This window comes from Scophthalmus maximus, chromosome 13, assembly GCF_022379125.1.
Source record: "Scophthalmus maximus strain ysfricsl-2021 chromosome 13, ASM2237912v1, whole genome shotgun sequence".
Classification (NCBI taxonomy): Eukaryota; Metazoa; Chordata; class Actinopteri; order Pleuronectiformes; family Scophthalmidae; genus Scophthalmus; species Scophthalmus maximus.
This window is the reverse complement of record NC_061527.1, coordinates 20,848,074-20,863,866: the sequence shown is the minus strand read 5'-3', so window position 1 is coordinate 20,863,866 and position 15,793 is coordinate 20,848,074. Positions and strand designations below refer to the sequence as shown.

The window sequence follows — 15,793 nt, the reverse complement described above, 5'->3', positions numbered from 1 at the left end:
CTCCCACAGTTCACTGAAGACCTGTGATTGAAGACCACTGACCTGACCCCTGAAAGCAACACAAGGTAAATACAGAACGCACTTGATTGGATTGTACACTTTGCTGTAGCCTCGATGCACAATAGGACTCTCGACTTCCACACAGCTGACTCCTCGTTACTGAACAATAAGAGAGTTTCAGCGAGTTTGAGAGGATCATCGCAACTCGTTCTCCGGATTGACTTGCGGTTTTCGTGTGCTGCCTTCACGTAACATCGGAATGCCCCGCCATTGTAGGAACCTTCTCTGCCGTCCACTGGATGCGCTTGCAGTAAAATGTGAAGAAGAAAAAAAAATAGTTTAGTTAGTTGCTGAATTCAAACAAATTGCACTAAATAAACAGACTTGATTGATGGAATATGACTGAATTGGGTACGGCAATATTGTTGGTGTAAATTTCTTAGTGACAACCTGCATTCATATAAAACGAATATTTGCTCACATTAGTACACAATAACAATCGGTACGTATAGATATGTTTTTTTTATTTTTGTTGTTGTGTTGACTGTTCTGAATAAGACACAGTCGAACACGTTTTGTGGGTTTATTTAGGCTGAGTGGATAAAATAAAATCCTCCCGACAGCACGTGAAGGCAGCACTTCCCTCCTGTTCGCAGCAGTGCGCGCCCCGCGCGGACGGACCCCCCCCCCCCCCCCCCCCCTTCCTGCTCCGAGTGAAAACTGAGATAGTGAGGAAAAAAGGCAACGGGAGGAGAGACCATGGAGGGAGAGAGCTGGATGGATTAGCCGCTCTGCTACTTCGGGGGGGGGAACCTTCTCTCCGTCTCTCACTCGCGCCTCCTCGAAATCAAAGCGCCTGAATGCGGCGCGAGCCGGTGGGAACTGTGTGCGTCGGGAAAGCGTCGTAACGTCCAAACGTTCCGCGTCAGCCCGAGCGGAGTTAGCCCGCCGCGGCTAACCTAGCCTTCCCCCCGCTAGCGAGAAAGGGACGAAAACAGGCCGGTGGCGAAGGGGGAGTTCTCGTTGCCACTCAAAAAAAGTAACCCCCCCCCCCCCAAAAAAAAGTGGCGCCGCGGCGTCGACGTGACTCGTAATGTTGCCTCCCGGGATTAACTTCAGATACGGATGAGAAGGAAGTCGGCGACGGGGGGCGGACGACGACGACGACGAGCGCAACCGCGAGCCGGACAGAGGAGCGCTGCCATGTCGGGGCGGACTCGCGGCTCCGGCGGCCCGTCCGAAGAGTCCCGAGGGTGGCCGCACTCGGTGCCGTGGAGGCTCGGCGGCTTCTTCTTCCTGCTGCTGCTGGAGGGGGCCGGCTGCCTCGCCAGCCCGAGCAGCAGCATTTCAGGCGTCAACAACAACAACAACAACAACAACAACCCGAGTGTCAACATATACATGAGTGTGGAGGAGGTGAAGAAGCTTTTGGGTAAGAAGGCCCGCGTCTAATGCCAGCTGTCCCCGAACTTTGTCATCAACGTGCGCGTGAGTGTGTGTGTGTGTGCGCGGGCGCGCGCGCGCGTGTGTGTTGTGATGTAGTTGTGCTCGGGCGTCCATCGCATCTGTACCTTTCTCTGTAGAAGGGTACTACAACTTGACTCTTACTGTGATCTCAAGAGCAGATATAGAACCTCACAAGCATGACTGGATTGTTGTCATTTCAGTTTAAATGCCCCCTGTCCACAATAGAGTATTTAACTTTCAACCCCAAAACCATTAGTGTTTTTTTTTTGTTTTTTTTTACACTGTAAATGTCCCCACAAGGTTAACAGCAGCACATAAAGTGGACTACATGTGCTGATCAGATTCATCACTCGGTGTGTTCTTTGTGGTTATTGTGTGGTGAGCTCATGGTAGCCAGGATGAAAGGAGACGAGACCATGCCCTTGTACAAGTTCTATTAGCCCTTTTTTCACCAAAACACAGTTGGATCTGAAGAAGCCAAAGTCACATTACTCTCTCTAGATATGTCCTAATAAGGCCCCACGCTGTGGGTGTGTATCAGTTTAACGTTTGCCATGAAACGTCCCCGTGCCATCACAAAAACATCAGCCAGCTGGGCAGGAGTTGATTTTCATGAGCTCTCCTGTTGATGTCATCAGGGTGGCATAGATCAAGTTGGAACACGAGACTTTCTATCGTATAATGAGTGGATCTTAAATCAGTTGTGTACAACTTTGCATATTTGGCCCCTAACAGTTGATATTATTCAATGTGCCTTCGGGCAGGTAAAGTCAAAAGTTACGTCATTAAGAAAACAGGCTCTGTGGTCGAGGTGTGTTTCAACCTCCGGGGCTGCATCGAGAAAACGTCTGGCTGCCTAATGTGTCACCAGGAATATTGGAAAAGGAGAAAGGGCACTCATCCATCCATATACATTTTTTTAAAAACCCACATCAGAACTGGGGATATGTGCAGTTGCATGTCAGAGTCAAATTATACGGAGTGATCTGCAGTCAGACCTGTGAAAACACACAGAAGTGAGCCGATCTTAAGTTGTTAATTTAGGGGTTTTACCGAAGATGTGTCGAGGGTGCAGTTTGAAACCAGTCATTTACCGTGTTTTGGCCACTGGGCGGTCTAATGAAGGGGTAGGAGTGCAAACGCACACTGTGTTTGTGACGGGATGAAGCCCCGTGCTGCAGCTCATCACATGTTGCGTTTGAGTACGTGGATTATTTTGCAGTGGTATCAGGATTTCCAGCATCGTTCTTCAGTAGGCGTCAGGAAAATGTGTCTTTTCATCCAGGAGAAAGTTATCAGCTTTGCCAACCTCACACTGTATTTGCAGAATTATTCAGAGGCAGCCATCAAGCAGAGATGCTGCTGCTTGGGACTATATTTTTAGTATTTGTGATGTTCAAACTCAGTCGTGACCACATGCATACATGCATTACACATGCATTACATTACATTAGATTCATTTTATCCCAAGCGACTTACAAATGTCCCCTGCCCACAATATGTGCAGTGGAATTCTGCACGCACCGTAAAAATGATTGAAAATGTGAAAACGGGCAAAGTGGATGATTTTGGTTAGTGGCTTTTTGATTGAAGTGTCAAAGTATTACTCATTGTGCTGTTTGAAAACATGTCATTTCATTTCTCATCTCCCCCCCCCCACAATGTGACTGGTGTTATATACCGTATAGGCCGACTCCGTCCCTTTCGGTTCCCCATGTTCTTCATCATGCTACAGTCAATCTTCCGTAGCCAGACCGGGGGCCTCTCTTGTGGTTTGCCCGAAACCTCGTTTGGTCACATAGAGAAATCTCTTAATGTTTGACAACTATGTGTGTGGAGCGAAAAGTATGTGCGGACAGAAACTTCCATGATGCAGTGGTTGGAAAAGAAAACATTGGAAGGAGGTGAAACTGGTATGGTCGTCACAGTGCCGATAAGCTGCAGTGGGAGTCTCACGGCAGTTTCATGAAGGTTTGCTTGTGTTTTTAAACCAGTTGGTACACAACTATTTGCTATAACAACTTTTCAAAGGTCAGACTCACCACTTAATTGGATAGACAATGAACAATTACGTACATAGTGCGTTTACATTTTTTGCGTAAGGATCGGCCATTTTTATTCAGTTTGAGTGTGAAAAAGCATAATGTTGAATGCATTTATCAAACTTGACATTTGATCTTATACCACATGACGAAGCCTTTGAAAGATTTGTGTGATTTGATTTGTTTATTGGTCTCGAGATTTTCCAAAAGTGCCCTGTACCAGTCCTAAATGTGCACAAGCCCTGACATATATGCCTCCAACTTCCTGTTGACTAAAGAAGGAATGCAACCTTCTGAAAATGTTTCTCAAACCACAAAGGGCTTGTGTCTGTTAGTGTTTTTGGGGAGTTTCTGGAGACTCTAGTGTTCACCATAGGAGTATCCGGAGTACCAGCCAGAATGCACGTTGAAAATGGCCACGTAAGTTATGTTATATTTGGCCATATTTAGAGTTGCTTAGACTGTTTTCTTCGTCAATTGATATTGCAACTACAAAGATATTTTGTGTCAAAGTTAACAGCTCAGTACTTGCTAGCAAGGCTTGATGTCGTCTTAGATCATTTGACTCATTGCAGGGAAAGCACAGGTGTATTTAACCAGATTATCGATGACCGCATTCTAAACAGAGATTGTATATATAAAAATGGCCATAGGCACTGGGTCCAGAAAGTGAAGCTAAGTGCCGGGAAAAGCACAGGTTCGGATAAAAACCTGACCAATGGAATGATTCTGTTGAACTGCTTCAGTTCGTCATGGTAACACACCTACTATGACGAGCCATAATGCCGGCCTCAGAAAAAGCCCCCTAGCAGGGTTTTTCCAATAGCTGCGCCTTTTCTGCTATCACATACCAAAATTTAAAAAAGTCTTGCCTTTCTCTTGAACAGTTAGTCATGTTCAAAAAAAAAATCCTTCAAACAGAGGGATTTTTCAGTAGCCATCAGGAAAGAGTTGCCGATTTAAAAAGGAATTCTCGATCCGTGCGATGGCCTCCCGTCACCGGCTCGCTGTGGTGAAGCATGTCATTAGTTTCAAAGACTGACATCTGTCACGCGGTGACCAGTAGGTCTAATCTCCCAGTTAAACTATGAAGCACACCCAATCGATGTGTTGAGCTCATCACCTGAAAAGCAGCGGTAGGATGTGGAAGAGTGAAGCGACTCCTCCAGTTAGACCGACTTGGTTCAGCCAGTGTGCAGCGCTGTCGGCAGTATCATCTCATCAGGGAACATTTCTTCCTTTAACAGTATAGTTGTTAACTTATGTATACTACCACTCGAGAATGTCATGGTATATTTTTAAATTATAAAGTATCAAATGTACTGCTAATATCATGTCCATTCTACTGTACTGTATACTTGTTAAATGCTATGCGGACAAGAAATGTAGGCCGGGAGTTTAAAGTCATATAATTTCCTACATACCCATTCATGCAGGTCAGTGGTGCTGAAGCTTAATACGTCAGATTTTTGGTAAAACCCATAATTGTTATTCCTTAACCCACGTTAAACCTTTTAAAATCCTCTCTAAGCTCCATCCTGACCAGGATGAAGTTTCTTAAACTCCACTGTCTCCATATCCTCTTATCATATACAAGATTTCTGTTAAAATAAAAATTTTAACTGTATAGTCCTAAAAAATGTATTAGCCTATAAAGCATAGAGCCATCCTAGTGATAGGAAAAACAGATCACCAAGGGACGTACTGTAGTCGTGCTGTGGTCTCGGAAGCAGATGGATGTTCAGGTCTGCTCGGGATTCTTTCATTCTGATAACTTTACCAAACAACCTGACTCTCATGGGGCGAGGAACAGGAAAACACCATGCCTGAAGTCAAGCAGGGTTTGACATGTGCAGTCTATGGATGACCCAGAGGCACCAATTCTATATATACATGTATAGGAGGAGTTGACAGGTAATTCCATTGATTCCCCTTGGATTCTTTTCAGCAGTGGTGCTGTTTTGTGCGCATCCATGAGTTTGTAATACCAGAGCCATATTTATTTGTGTAAGTGGAAGAAGAGCTTTAACTGTCCTTTGAATCATTACAGGAAGTGTTATTCGTCTTCATTGTGTCATGTGTGTAGGTCCAGTTAGCTGAAGTTATAAATGTTACGCATGAAATGATCCCTCAACCCAGAAAGTCCCGTACACTTTTCATTGAACCCAGCATGAAACCCAGTCTTTCAGATTTATCTTAAATGTAACTATAATTCAACTAAAAAGACAAGTGCACGGTTGTCTGAAGTTTGTACCTATGGCGTTCTGTGTGATCAGGATATCAATAAAAAACATTTTGATTTGTTACTGCAAAAGGGTGAGGAGCACAATTACAACTGAAGTATTACATTTTTAAGCACAGGCCTCAGAACCATAATAACATCCACATGACTGTGAAACGGTGAATGCTTTCGTTTGCACATTTTTATGCAAGAAAAAACCCTTTTTGCTTTATTATGTCTCAGGTCATGAGATCATTACGTACAGGGCTGCACGATTAATCATAATAAAAACGTGTTCTTGATTCCTGGCTCCGTCCGATCTCATTTCTGAATGACAACGACTCTGCCACATTTTCATTAGGGACATCAGCTGCATTAAAACCAGCGCTGGAAAATAAATCTAGTGCTGGAAAATAAATCCAGTGGGAGACGCAGTGTGCAAGAGGGGTTGTGTAAGGACAGAGGAAAGCGACAAAATGAATCCAGAAGAAAACGGTGGCTAGAACAAGATGTATTAATCTATTTTGTTAACAGTTGTGGTTTTCATTTGAAAAAATATGCTTACTTTTTTATGTAAGAGAAGAGAGAGGATCCCGTGGGAGAACTGTGATCTTAATTCTAAGCAAGAAACGAGTGACTCTCATTTTGTCCAGAGTGGTGGTGAAACAGCTGTAACCAGAGGGTTTCTGGCACTCCTGCTTGACAAATGACTTAAATGACTTGGCAAATAGTAACAGGTGATTAATCATTACTTGCGTTTATCGGCTAAACATTAAGCGGGCTAATTGTTTCATCTCTAACTTTGAGTAGTGTGCACCACCAGGTGTACCATGAGGTTTTTTTCAGTTCAGAAATCAAATGTTCAATCTTCTCAGTTGCCACGAAGAAGCACAGCATTTGGTGAAAGCCTTCTTCTTGGACTTGTACCCGTTCTTGTAGAACCGATGCTTGCACTCATCGCTGGCGTGCTCGGCAAAGATGGTCTTGAAAGAACGCAGGCCCCCGTGCTCATTCTGACACCGAGGCAAACCTGCGTTTATAAGTGCTGACATTTAGTTTCACCGGCTTCGATAGCTCTCTGTCTCTCTACTTTTGTCTCTCTGACCAATGAACATCCTTGTGATCATTAAGAAGGAGAGGGATGAAGTAAGAATACGTTTGTCTGTGTATTTAATGCGTATTCGCTGTCTCCTGTAATAATGGCCTTTTGAGCCCAGTTTTTCCATGGTGGAATCACCAGTGGTCTTGTTCCCTAACACATTACTCTGAGGAATTTGTCTTTGTGGAAAGTAGGCACTAAGCGAGTCTGTCTTCTAATCCTCGCATGGCATGGTTACAGTGTCACTGGTCTGAATGCTTACTATAGCAGTGCTGTGTTTTGTTTTTTATTCTGTCAAAGCAAAAACCATAGCTCCCCAGTCCCCAACCAAATTTAGCACTGTGAAGACAAAACATGCAGCCTCCCGATCAATGAAATGAGAACAGTTTCTGTGTTTGGGAAGGGGAGACATGTTTTGTTCAGCTGCAGGCGGTGACAGATTTTAATGAGACATATTCCACCTGGGATTACAACAACTCAGACATTTTCGCTCTTATTTTGTTGTGACTTCCAAGCGGTGAAGTTCTAGCCATGTGGTCATTTTTTTCCCCCACTTGCCCAGTCAGCTGAGTAGGTCAGAGTTTGGCGTAAATTAAAATGTAACCAGGCCTCGTGAAAAATGTGAAAATGTGAGCAAGTGTGTAAAAGCGTCCCGTGTACTGCGAAGAGCCAAGTGCACGTTGGATAACGAGACTTCCTCCCCCCCTCCAAAGAGCTGAAAGGCAAAGCAGCGGCTTTGAAAAAGAGTGTGCGAACAGCGAGGAGTGATTGGCAGCGCTATTCATTTCCTTCATGCCACTCTCCGAGGATCCTGTGTTTGAATAGGGGAGCCCCTGCTCCCACGTCTTTTGTCTGAGCTGCTTCATTCAAAGGAGATTCTGTCAAGCAACAAGCCGTTTTATAAGTTGTTTCCCTCCTGCTAAATTGGAATCAGAAATATTCCATCATTCATTGTTGTTCGCGTGCGATCGTTTGTCCGCAACTATCGCAAGATACGAAGCTTTACTCTAATTGGGACACTAATTTGATTTTGCTCTTGTGTTGTGGAAACGAAGAAACATTCGAAGCAGCAGACGCTGAAATCACATGTTGTCCAAGCTACTGTTTTTCTGTAGCATTTCTAAAATAGGAGCAACATTATGTTTGCACGAACACTTTGACCTTGTGCACACAGACTTTCAAACTGCTGCTGCGTTACTCACAAAGTTGCCCATGTAAACCAGCGGCCTCCTAAAATAGACGAGTGAAGTTGTGTCGGAGGCCCCTTGTGTGACCCTTTAGTCGCCTCCGGGTGAAAATGGGTCTGCCACAAACAGCTAATCATTTTTTCGGTAAACCATTTGATATTTGTTGAGCAAACGACGGAGCCTCCCCGAGCAACAAATAAGCATCAATGAGGTGTCTATAACGGGCCGGCAGCAGACAGCCTCGCTCAGATTCCTTTCCCTGCCTCCATCCTCCTCTGCCCTCGAGGCACTTCACGGGATAAAAGAGGGAAGCTGATGTTGGGTTTTCTTTGAAGAGATTCAAAGAAAACCACAGAGATTGTATGTGTTTTTTTTTTTTTCCTCCAGTTGTAAGATACTTTTTAATGTGGCTATTTTTGCTTGTCCCGCCGCTGCTGCAGCCGAACTGTAAAAGCCTATAGCCGATGTCTTTGGTCAGTATGTTTTATTGTGCGTTTTCAGAGACCATGCCGTCATATATCTGTGTTCTGTATCATCGTGTCGTGCAGTACTTCTCATTTTACACTTTTATGATCATTTTCATCTAACCCTATATTATTTACTTCCCAGATAGCTTATTGTGTTTGTTATGTTGGCCTTTTGTTCACCCTGAGCTAAGTTAAACTCCTTCTTTTGATTGATTATAACAAATATTGTAAATAAAAATACTTTAATTTAACATAGAATTAGTGCTGGGCAATAAGACGATAAAGATAATTATCGCAAAATAACTTTTCCTCGATGGAAATAAAAGACACAGTCAATACAACGTCGATAGAACTCGTTCCGTCCATGTTTTGACAGACGACATAAACAGACAATGATAATGAGAATAGCTCCGCTATTTAATTTCCGACAAGAAGCAAAGCAGCTACATAATATTTAGACCAAAATTAACTTGGGAAAGTCCCAAGCAGCCCATAAATGTTGTCATGTCGATTGTTGGATGAAGAGCAGTATAAGAAAGTGGATTTCTATTGTGACAAAGCACTAAAGCACTCCGTTTTTGCACATTAATGACCTGGGCCATCACACAGTCCTTACATGGGAATAAAAGTTTAAATCCAGATGCGGCACCATAAAGACTTTGGCCAGATATGTGCTGTTTGTTCTTCAGGAAGACAGAAATGTTTATCACACCTCAACAGTTAAAACTAGTGAAGGACTCTTGGGTTTAACGACCTCCTCGTTGTCCAGACTCAGGCGCCTCCTACTCTCCGCGAAACACACTTGACGGAGAGAAATTAGGCCCTGCCGTGCGCTGCTTCTCTGCCAACTCACTGTGAGCGGTGATGGCATGTCAGGTGATTTCCTGCTGAAATTGTTGACCCAATGCCTCGTGTTAGAGGGGATGTTATTATTGTACAGGGTGGCTAATTGGGGATACGAAGAAAAAGTGTTTTTTCGCTTAAAATGTGGTACATTGATTACAAAAGCTGGAGTCTGGAGTGCCTCGTAACTAAAGGCAGTGGCGTGGCCATCCATCTCAGAAGTGAGGGGGACAGATTTTTCAGGAGGAGGGAGACGTTTTTATGTTATGATGTCATGAAATATCCTCTCTTATTGGGTGACGCCTCCTTATCAGCTAAGCATTTAAATCAACCAACCAAAACCACCTGATTACTAGAGTGCAGCACCAACTCTGGTTCTCTAAAATGATCAAAATCATAAATTCAAGTATCAAAATCAAAAGATTGAGCTGCTGAGCTCTGGTTCAGTTGACTTGGAATGAAGCAGAGGCTTCAACATAGTAAGCAGTCAGATAATGTAGTATCATGGGGGGGGGGAAGTGACATCATCAACACCATAAAGATGAAGGCCATTTGTCATTCAACAGCACCGAGAATCATATTCTTCTTCAGCATAGTCTGTGAAATGTGCATCATAAATTAAAAAATAAAATAAAATCTAATGATGTGACCTAAACCTCAACTTACACTTTTTGATTTGAAGAAAGATTTCAATGTTCTTTTTCTCCTGTGGATCAGTTTGATGTACAGGGAGGCAATATACTTTTACTTTTCCAGACTTGGCGCTTGCAGAAGTAGCAGCGTTCAGGACCACTTGGAAAAATGAACGTCATCTCGTTAAAAATTAATCGAGCATTTGTCGGGTGCGGACAGATTCGGGTACCCTGCGTCCGCTGCCCCCCTGACTAATTTGTAGCCTCAGCTAATATAAGCTGAAATAAAAAGGAAAAGCACAAACTCTACATTAGAGAAAGCCTAACTACAAATGAGGTTTGGACCTTTATTTTAACTAGCTTCTCGTCCTGTTCTAATAAACCAGCTATAATAAGAGTTCCTATTCAATATTTTGTCAGCAGTCCTTTTTTTTTAACTGTCAAAGTTTTGCATTTATAATCAAGGATCTTCTGAGGATTTACCTAAAACTCAAGGATGAACTGACTAGACTGTGGTGGTCAAAGGTCCGGGTGACCTCACAGAGCAGGTTTTTGGCCCTAACTCAAGAATTCCTATTAATAATAATTCGAACAAAATAACCCTATTATTATTATTATTCAATGCATTCAATGTCTTCACTACATGTACGTGTCTTGACAGGTATGGATGTAAACTGCAACTCGTCAGCGGAGGTATACAGCCGCAAGACGACAAGTCAAGGTTATCGGTCGTTCTTTGTTATTTTGGTGTAGCTTTGTTGCCAAGCTGCGAGATATTTGTGTCCCCAAGTTGTATGATCGCAAAAGTCACGAGTGCTTTGTGAAGACTCACTGGAGCAGTGACATTGTTCGATGTCCTCCTTGGCTTGTTTTTACTTGTCAGCTGACAGACTGTTAGCATTAATTTATTCAACATGATCTCTTTTTCAATCACAGGCCTATAGTGGGTCTTTTCGGTTTTGTAGTTCTTCCCAGTGTGTTTGATATTGCTGAACTTGAGGTCCTTTATACACAACCCCCCCTTCCCCTGCCTCATTCATTCCTGTGGATTTGTGTGGAGTTTCCAGTTGATAGAGTTTCACACAGGCCCTCATTTTCTCCCTCCTTGGTTAATGTGAGCAGTATCTTCCCAACGCGAAGCCGGGGGAGTGTTTGTCTCCCGAGCGCTCAGGGATGGAGGCTTTGGGAGGTAAAGTGTCGTCTCTGCACACAAGAGGCTCTTTGTTATATCTGTCCCCGGACCTTGCCACCTGGCCGCAACCGCCTTTTGTTCTCCCCTTTCGGAGTCTGCATTGGTGATCCACGGCTCGCAATAGAACACTGCATGGCGCTTTAAAACTCTGAAGAGCCAAAAAATGTAAAGACAATCTTAGATTTAATATTTCTCATTTGCTGTTGCACGTATTGTTGTCGTCCATCGATCCATCCACCCGTCCCATTCTTCTTAGTGAAATCTGAGGAAGGACTCGAAAATGTCTTCAAATTTGGCAACAAATGTTTACTTTGACTTGAGGATGCACTGATTGCATATTAGTGGTCAACAGTCAACATCACTCTGACATGACAAATCATGTTTTTGGCCACAGCTCAAAAATTCATGTGCTAATTTAGACCAATGTCTAATCGGATGAAATGATGATGCAATGACATTTTTATACCCAAAAGGTCGAAAGTCTTTTCTGGCCATGGTTTATCACAGAATCTCAGGATTAGAAGAGGAGATTATGACCATATTTCCTACAACTTGACCTGTTGGCGGAGGCATACGACTGTTCAGCAGTGACTCTGGTTTGTAGTTCATTTGACACATGAAAGAATTGGCGTTTTTTTTAGTGTTTTTCGATGACTGATTCTTTAATTCTGTGTTCCGTATCGCTTTGAATCTTTGATCTCACTCAGGAAAACATAGGAAGGGGAAGTGAGTGAGTAATACAGTTGAAAGAAGTCTGGATGTGCCCTTGAGCAAGGTGCTTGAAGCCTGCCACGGTGGAGTATACACTCCGTCCTCTGCCGTCGGCCACTGGGCAGCTCTGAGGTAGAATGTGTTGGTACTCTAGGAATGTCAGCAGGGTGTTGAGTGGAAACAGAGCATGTGATTACTGCAGTGTTAAATCCCAGTCAGACAGATGTTGTGCAACTTGGATTCTTTCAAAATACATTATCCTAATCATTTGCAACGTCGATCACCATTTGCAACTGGTATCGTTTTACATCTTAGGCATTTTTAAAGGGCTACATATCCCAATTCCTCCAACCATTACAATTTGAAGCAACGTGTCTGGAGTTTATTTGTATTACTGCACTGGATTAATGTGAGTGAGTTATTATTGATTTGTCCTATTGGAAGTTGAACCTTTGGCCCAGCTTGAGGTCCTGAGCTCCTCTGGACCAGGTCTGGTTAAAGGGCTTCTCTGTACTTTGCTCCGTTCAGCCTTCACCCGACCATGCCCAGTTTCTCAGTCGTTGCCACCACAGCATGGGGCTGCCTCCACCATGCTTCACCGCGGGGATCGATTTTTTTGGTTTCATCCGACCGGAGAATCTCGTTTCATGTGTCTTTCACTAAGAGGCTCCTGTCTGGCCATAACGGCCAGATCGGTGGAGTGCAGCACTTATGGTTGTCCTTCTTCTTCTTCTCTCATCTACACAAAGGATCGCTGGAGCTCCGCCAAAGTAATTTTTACTCCTAATATTTCAACCAATGGATGTTATTTAGAGGGTTTCAACCGAAGTAGAGGCCATCTCTCTGACAAAATCTTTCCACTGAAAATTATGTACCTTTATTTATATATATACTTTTTCCCCCCCCATATAGTGTATGAAGCCATAGGGCTTTTTTAGGTCGTTGTTTCACGTCTAAGAAAACACCAACACAGTGTCCTGAGTAACAGAAACTGGTGTTGCACTGTCAACAGCTTGTGGAGTTTCTGTGGTACACGATGGTGGATTTCACCACATTTCTCTATAAACTGAGTCATATCATGTCATTGTGCATGTCAAATAAACCGTAGCACCGATTTGAACAGATGATTCTTACCGCTGCATGTTACTGTGGCATGTGTCAATATAGTCTAGTTTTATCCAAACATAGTAAAACATTTTAGTATGGAATTGCTGACGTCTCATTTAGGGTAATTCATAAAAACAAATAGTTGTCACTCGGGTAGCATATAAAGTATTACATATATGTAATATTTGTGGTATCAATGTTCAGCAGTTACGTAAATTACTAGACTATATAAAGGATTTAAGTGTTTTTGACCAACAGAATGTGGTGTACTTTATTCCATGCAGTGAGACAAAACAGTGTTCACAATTTTAAAGAAGGATGGCCTATTACAATCGGAATGAAATAAACAGTTTTATATTTTAGTTTTTATATTTTATATTTCCCGTCCAGTAGAGCCCAACCAATATTAGCTTTTCACAGATTTATCAGTATCAGCGCTTATGTTCACAGATGTGAAATCTTTCATTGTACAGAATAAACAATGGATCTGTATCACAAATCTTACACTCCCTAATATCGATATTGGCATCGGCCCCCTGAAAATAATAATGGTAATCTAGTGTGTTCTGACATAGTTATTGTTAATCACTTGACTCCAGCAGCGAGGAATGGAAATGTCTGGCAGGAAATAATCCCTCAAAACATAAAATGCAGCCAATTTTTTGTGGAATTTAGAATGATGATTTTATTTTTCCGTTTGCATTAAAGTAGTCCTATCTGCACTGGAAACATCTGCGTCTATAGTGGCTAACAGCATGTTGGTACAGTGAGGCTCTTTATATGCTGCGACCAAACACAAGAGTGTTGTTTACAGGCGCACCTTGTAGTAATGTAGCAATGCTGTGTTCTCATTCCAGAGCGCAGAGAGTGTGAGTAAGGGATTAAACTGGAGTGCATGATTCAACTTCCTCAACCTCAGGGACCACGTATTCCCTGTTCCCAGTCTGTGCACACTGACGGGCTCTTTCACATTCCTATTTGGAAGCTGTTGTAGTTTGGGTGGGAGGCTGCGGTGCTGTGTGGAGAACAACTTTAAACACACCGGTCCTCCCTCTTTGGGCCTGCGGGGCTGCTGGTCTCACGGTTTAATTGGTATCAAAGCAGTGTGGCCACATGTGGAGACAAGGGAGTCGCACAGAGTTGAACATGAGAACGGCAATTATTATAGGACTGAACTGTGTGGTTGCATCTGTGCTTGTCAAGTGCCTGCATATAAATACATACTGTATACCCTGTGCCCAGCTGACAGTGGGCGAGAGGCGGGGAACACTCTGAACAGGTCACCAGTTGAACTGGATATGAATATGTTAATAATACCCTGCTTATACCAAATTACTTAAGAGATGAAATGATAAGTTGTTCTCTCAATTACTTTAACCTGTGTCTTTGATGATCTATCAATAACCGTCATTTTTCATGCAAAGCACCAAAACTTTTTCCTTTTTTCAGCCTATTAATTTAGAGGGTATGCCGTTTTTCTTTGTCATTTTTTTGTTTCTTGAATATCTTTTGGCTTTTGAGCGTCAGTCTCACAAAATTAGGCTTTTAAAAAGGTTGATGCATTTTTATTCAATATAGGGTTTTTCTTTAGGTTCCTGAAGGGCGTAGGTACTGCACTGGACTTTCTGACCTCATTATCTATGGCAGCTTTAATTCTGTGTGACATATTTTCTCCTAGATTACTAATTTTAATGAAGGAGTAGTTTGCTCTCATCATGTATTTATTTCCTCTGTGGTAGCAGAACATGTCGACACTCGGGTTAAACTGGGCTGTCGAAACACTTTTAGGCTGATTAACTCCGAACGACGCACTCTAACGACTGAGAAAAACTCAGTAGCCTAGCAACATAATAAGGCTGCAAATAACCCACAATGCAACACTGTAAAAGACGGCAGTTACCTTGGTACTGACTCCATTCAAAATAGTTCTGTGGTATTGAATGAACATGTATTACTAACCCTAACATGTATTTGTCTAGTCCTGATGAGGCACAACTTGTCTTTGTTCACTATTATATTCACTTATATTCACTATGGGTTTTGTTCAACTCCATGACAAATGAACAAACTCTAGAAGACCATGAGTTTCACTTGGTTGTGTAAAACACTTCGCACACACTTCACATTTTCCTTTTTTTGGTCAAACTACTATTTCTTAGTTTTATATTGCCCATTAAATTTACCTTCACACACTCAAATGACATTTTATACATCTGTTTTAGTGAAAATGTAAACGGGACAAACTCCCTAACCAACGGAAAGGAAAGCCAGCGACCGTGCTCTTTGGTTAAATAACAGCCCTTCTCTCGGAGCTGGCAAACGGGCTGAGAATGTTTTTAATTGAGCCAATGTGAGAAAGGTCTACGAGCTGGAGCTCTGCAACAGCCCAGGGGCATTGGGGGAGCCTGGGCACATTCTTCCCCTCTCTTTAAACTAGATACTCAGACTGATAGACAGACACCACTCCGCCAGACAGACACTTCCAAGCACTGATCGCGCCGCCCCAGGCCAGGTTTGGGGATTTCACCAGGAACACATTCGACTTCTATGACTTTTTGATGCAGCAGGAGGGGAGCACAGTTTTGTTATGGTAAATGATGAAGAAAAACTACGTCCACCAGAAATCTGTGTCGCTGTTTGATGTTCATGCGCTATCGTGGCATTTCCCTATGTATTTACTGAAGACTGAATGGTTAAACAGATTGTGCCTGTCGTATGTGAGGCCACTTTTTTTTCTTCTTTTTTTTTTTATCAAGGCATTCCACTCCTTTCCTCTTCAACCTACCCCTACCCAATTTAGTTTCCTGGACAGAAAATTGCGGCCA

At 42.9% G+C, this 15,793-nt stretch overlaps 1 protein-coding gene across 3 annotated transcripts in view; it reads left to right on the top strand.

Annotated features, from left to right (window-relative positions):
- Positions 1 to 696: 696 nt before the first annotated feature.
- ryk (receptor like tyrosine kinase) overlaps positions 697 to 15,793 on the top strand; it is a 40,156-nt gene continuing 25,059 nt past the window's right edge. For 2 of the 3 annotated variants that reach the window (XM_035648692.2, XM_035648693.2), the window contains exon 1: positions 697 to 1,432. In XM_035648692.2, coding sequence (XP_035504585.2) covers positions 1,126 to 1,432 — 307 coding nt within the window. In that variant the 5' untranslated portion in view covers positions 697 to 1,125. The remainder of the gene's footprint in view (positions 1,433 to 15,793) is intronic. The other variant, XM_035648691.2, reaches the window with a different exon arrangement.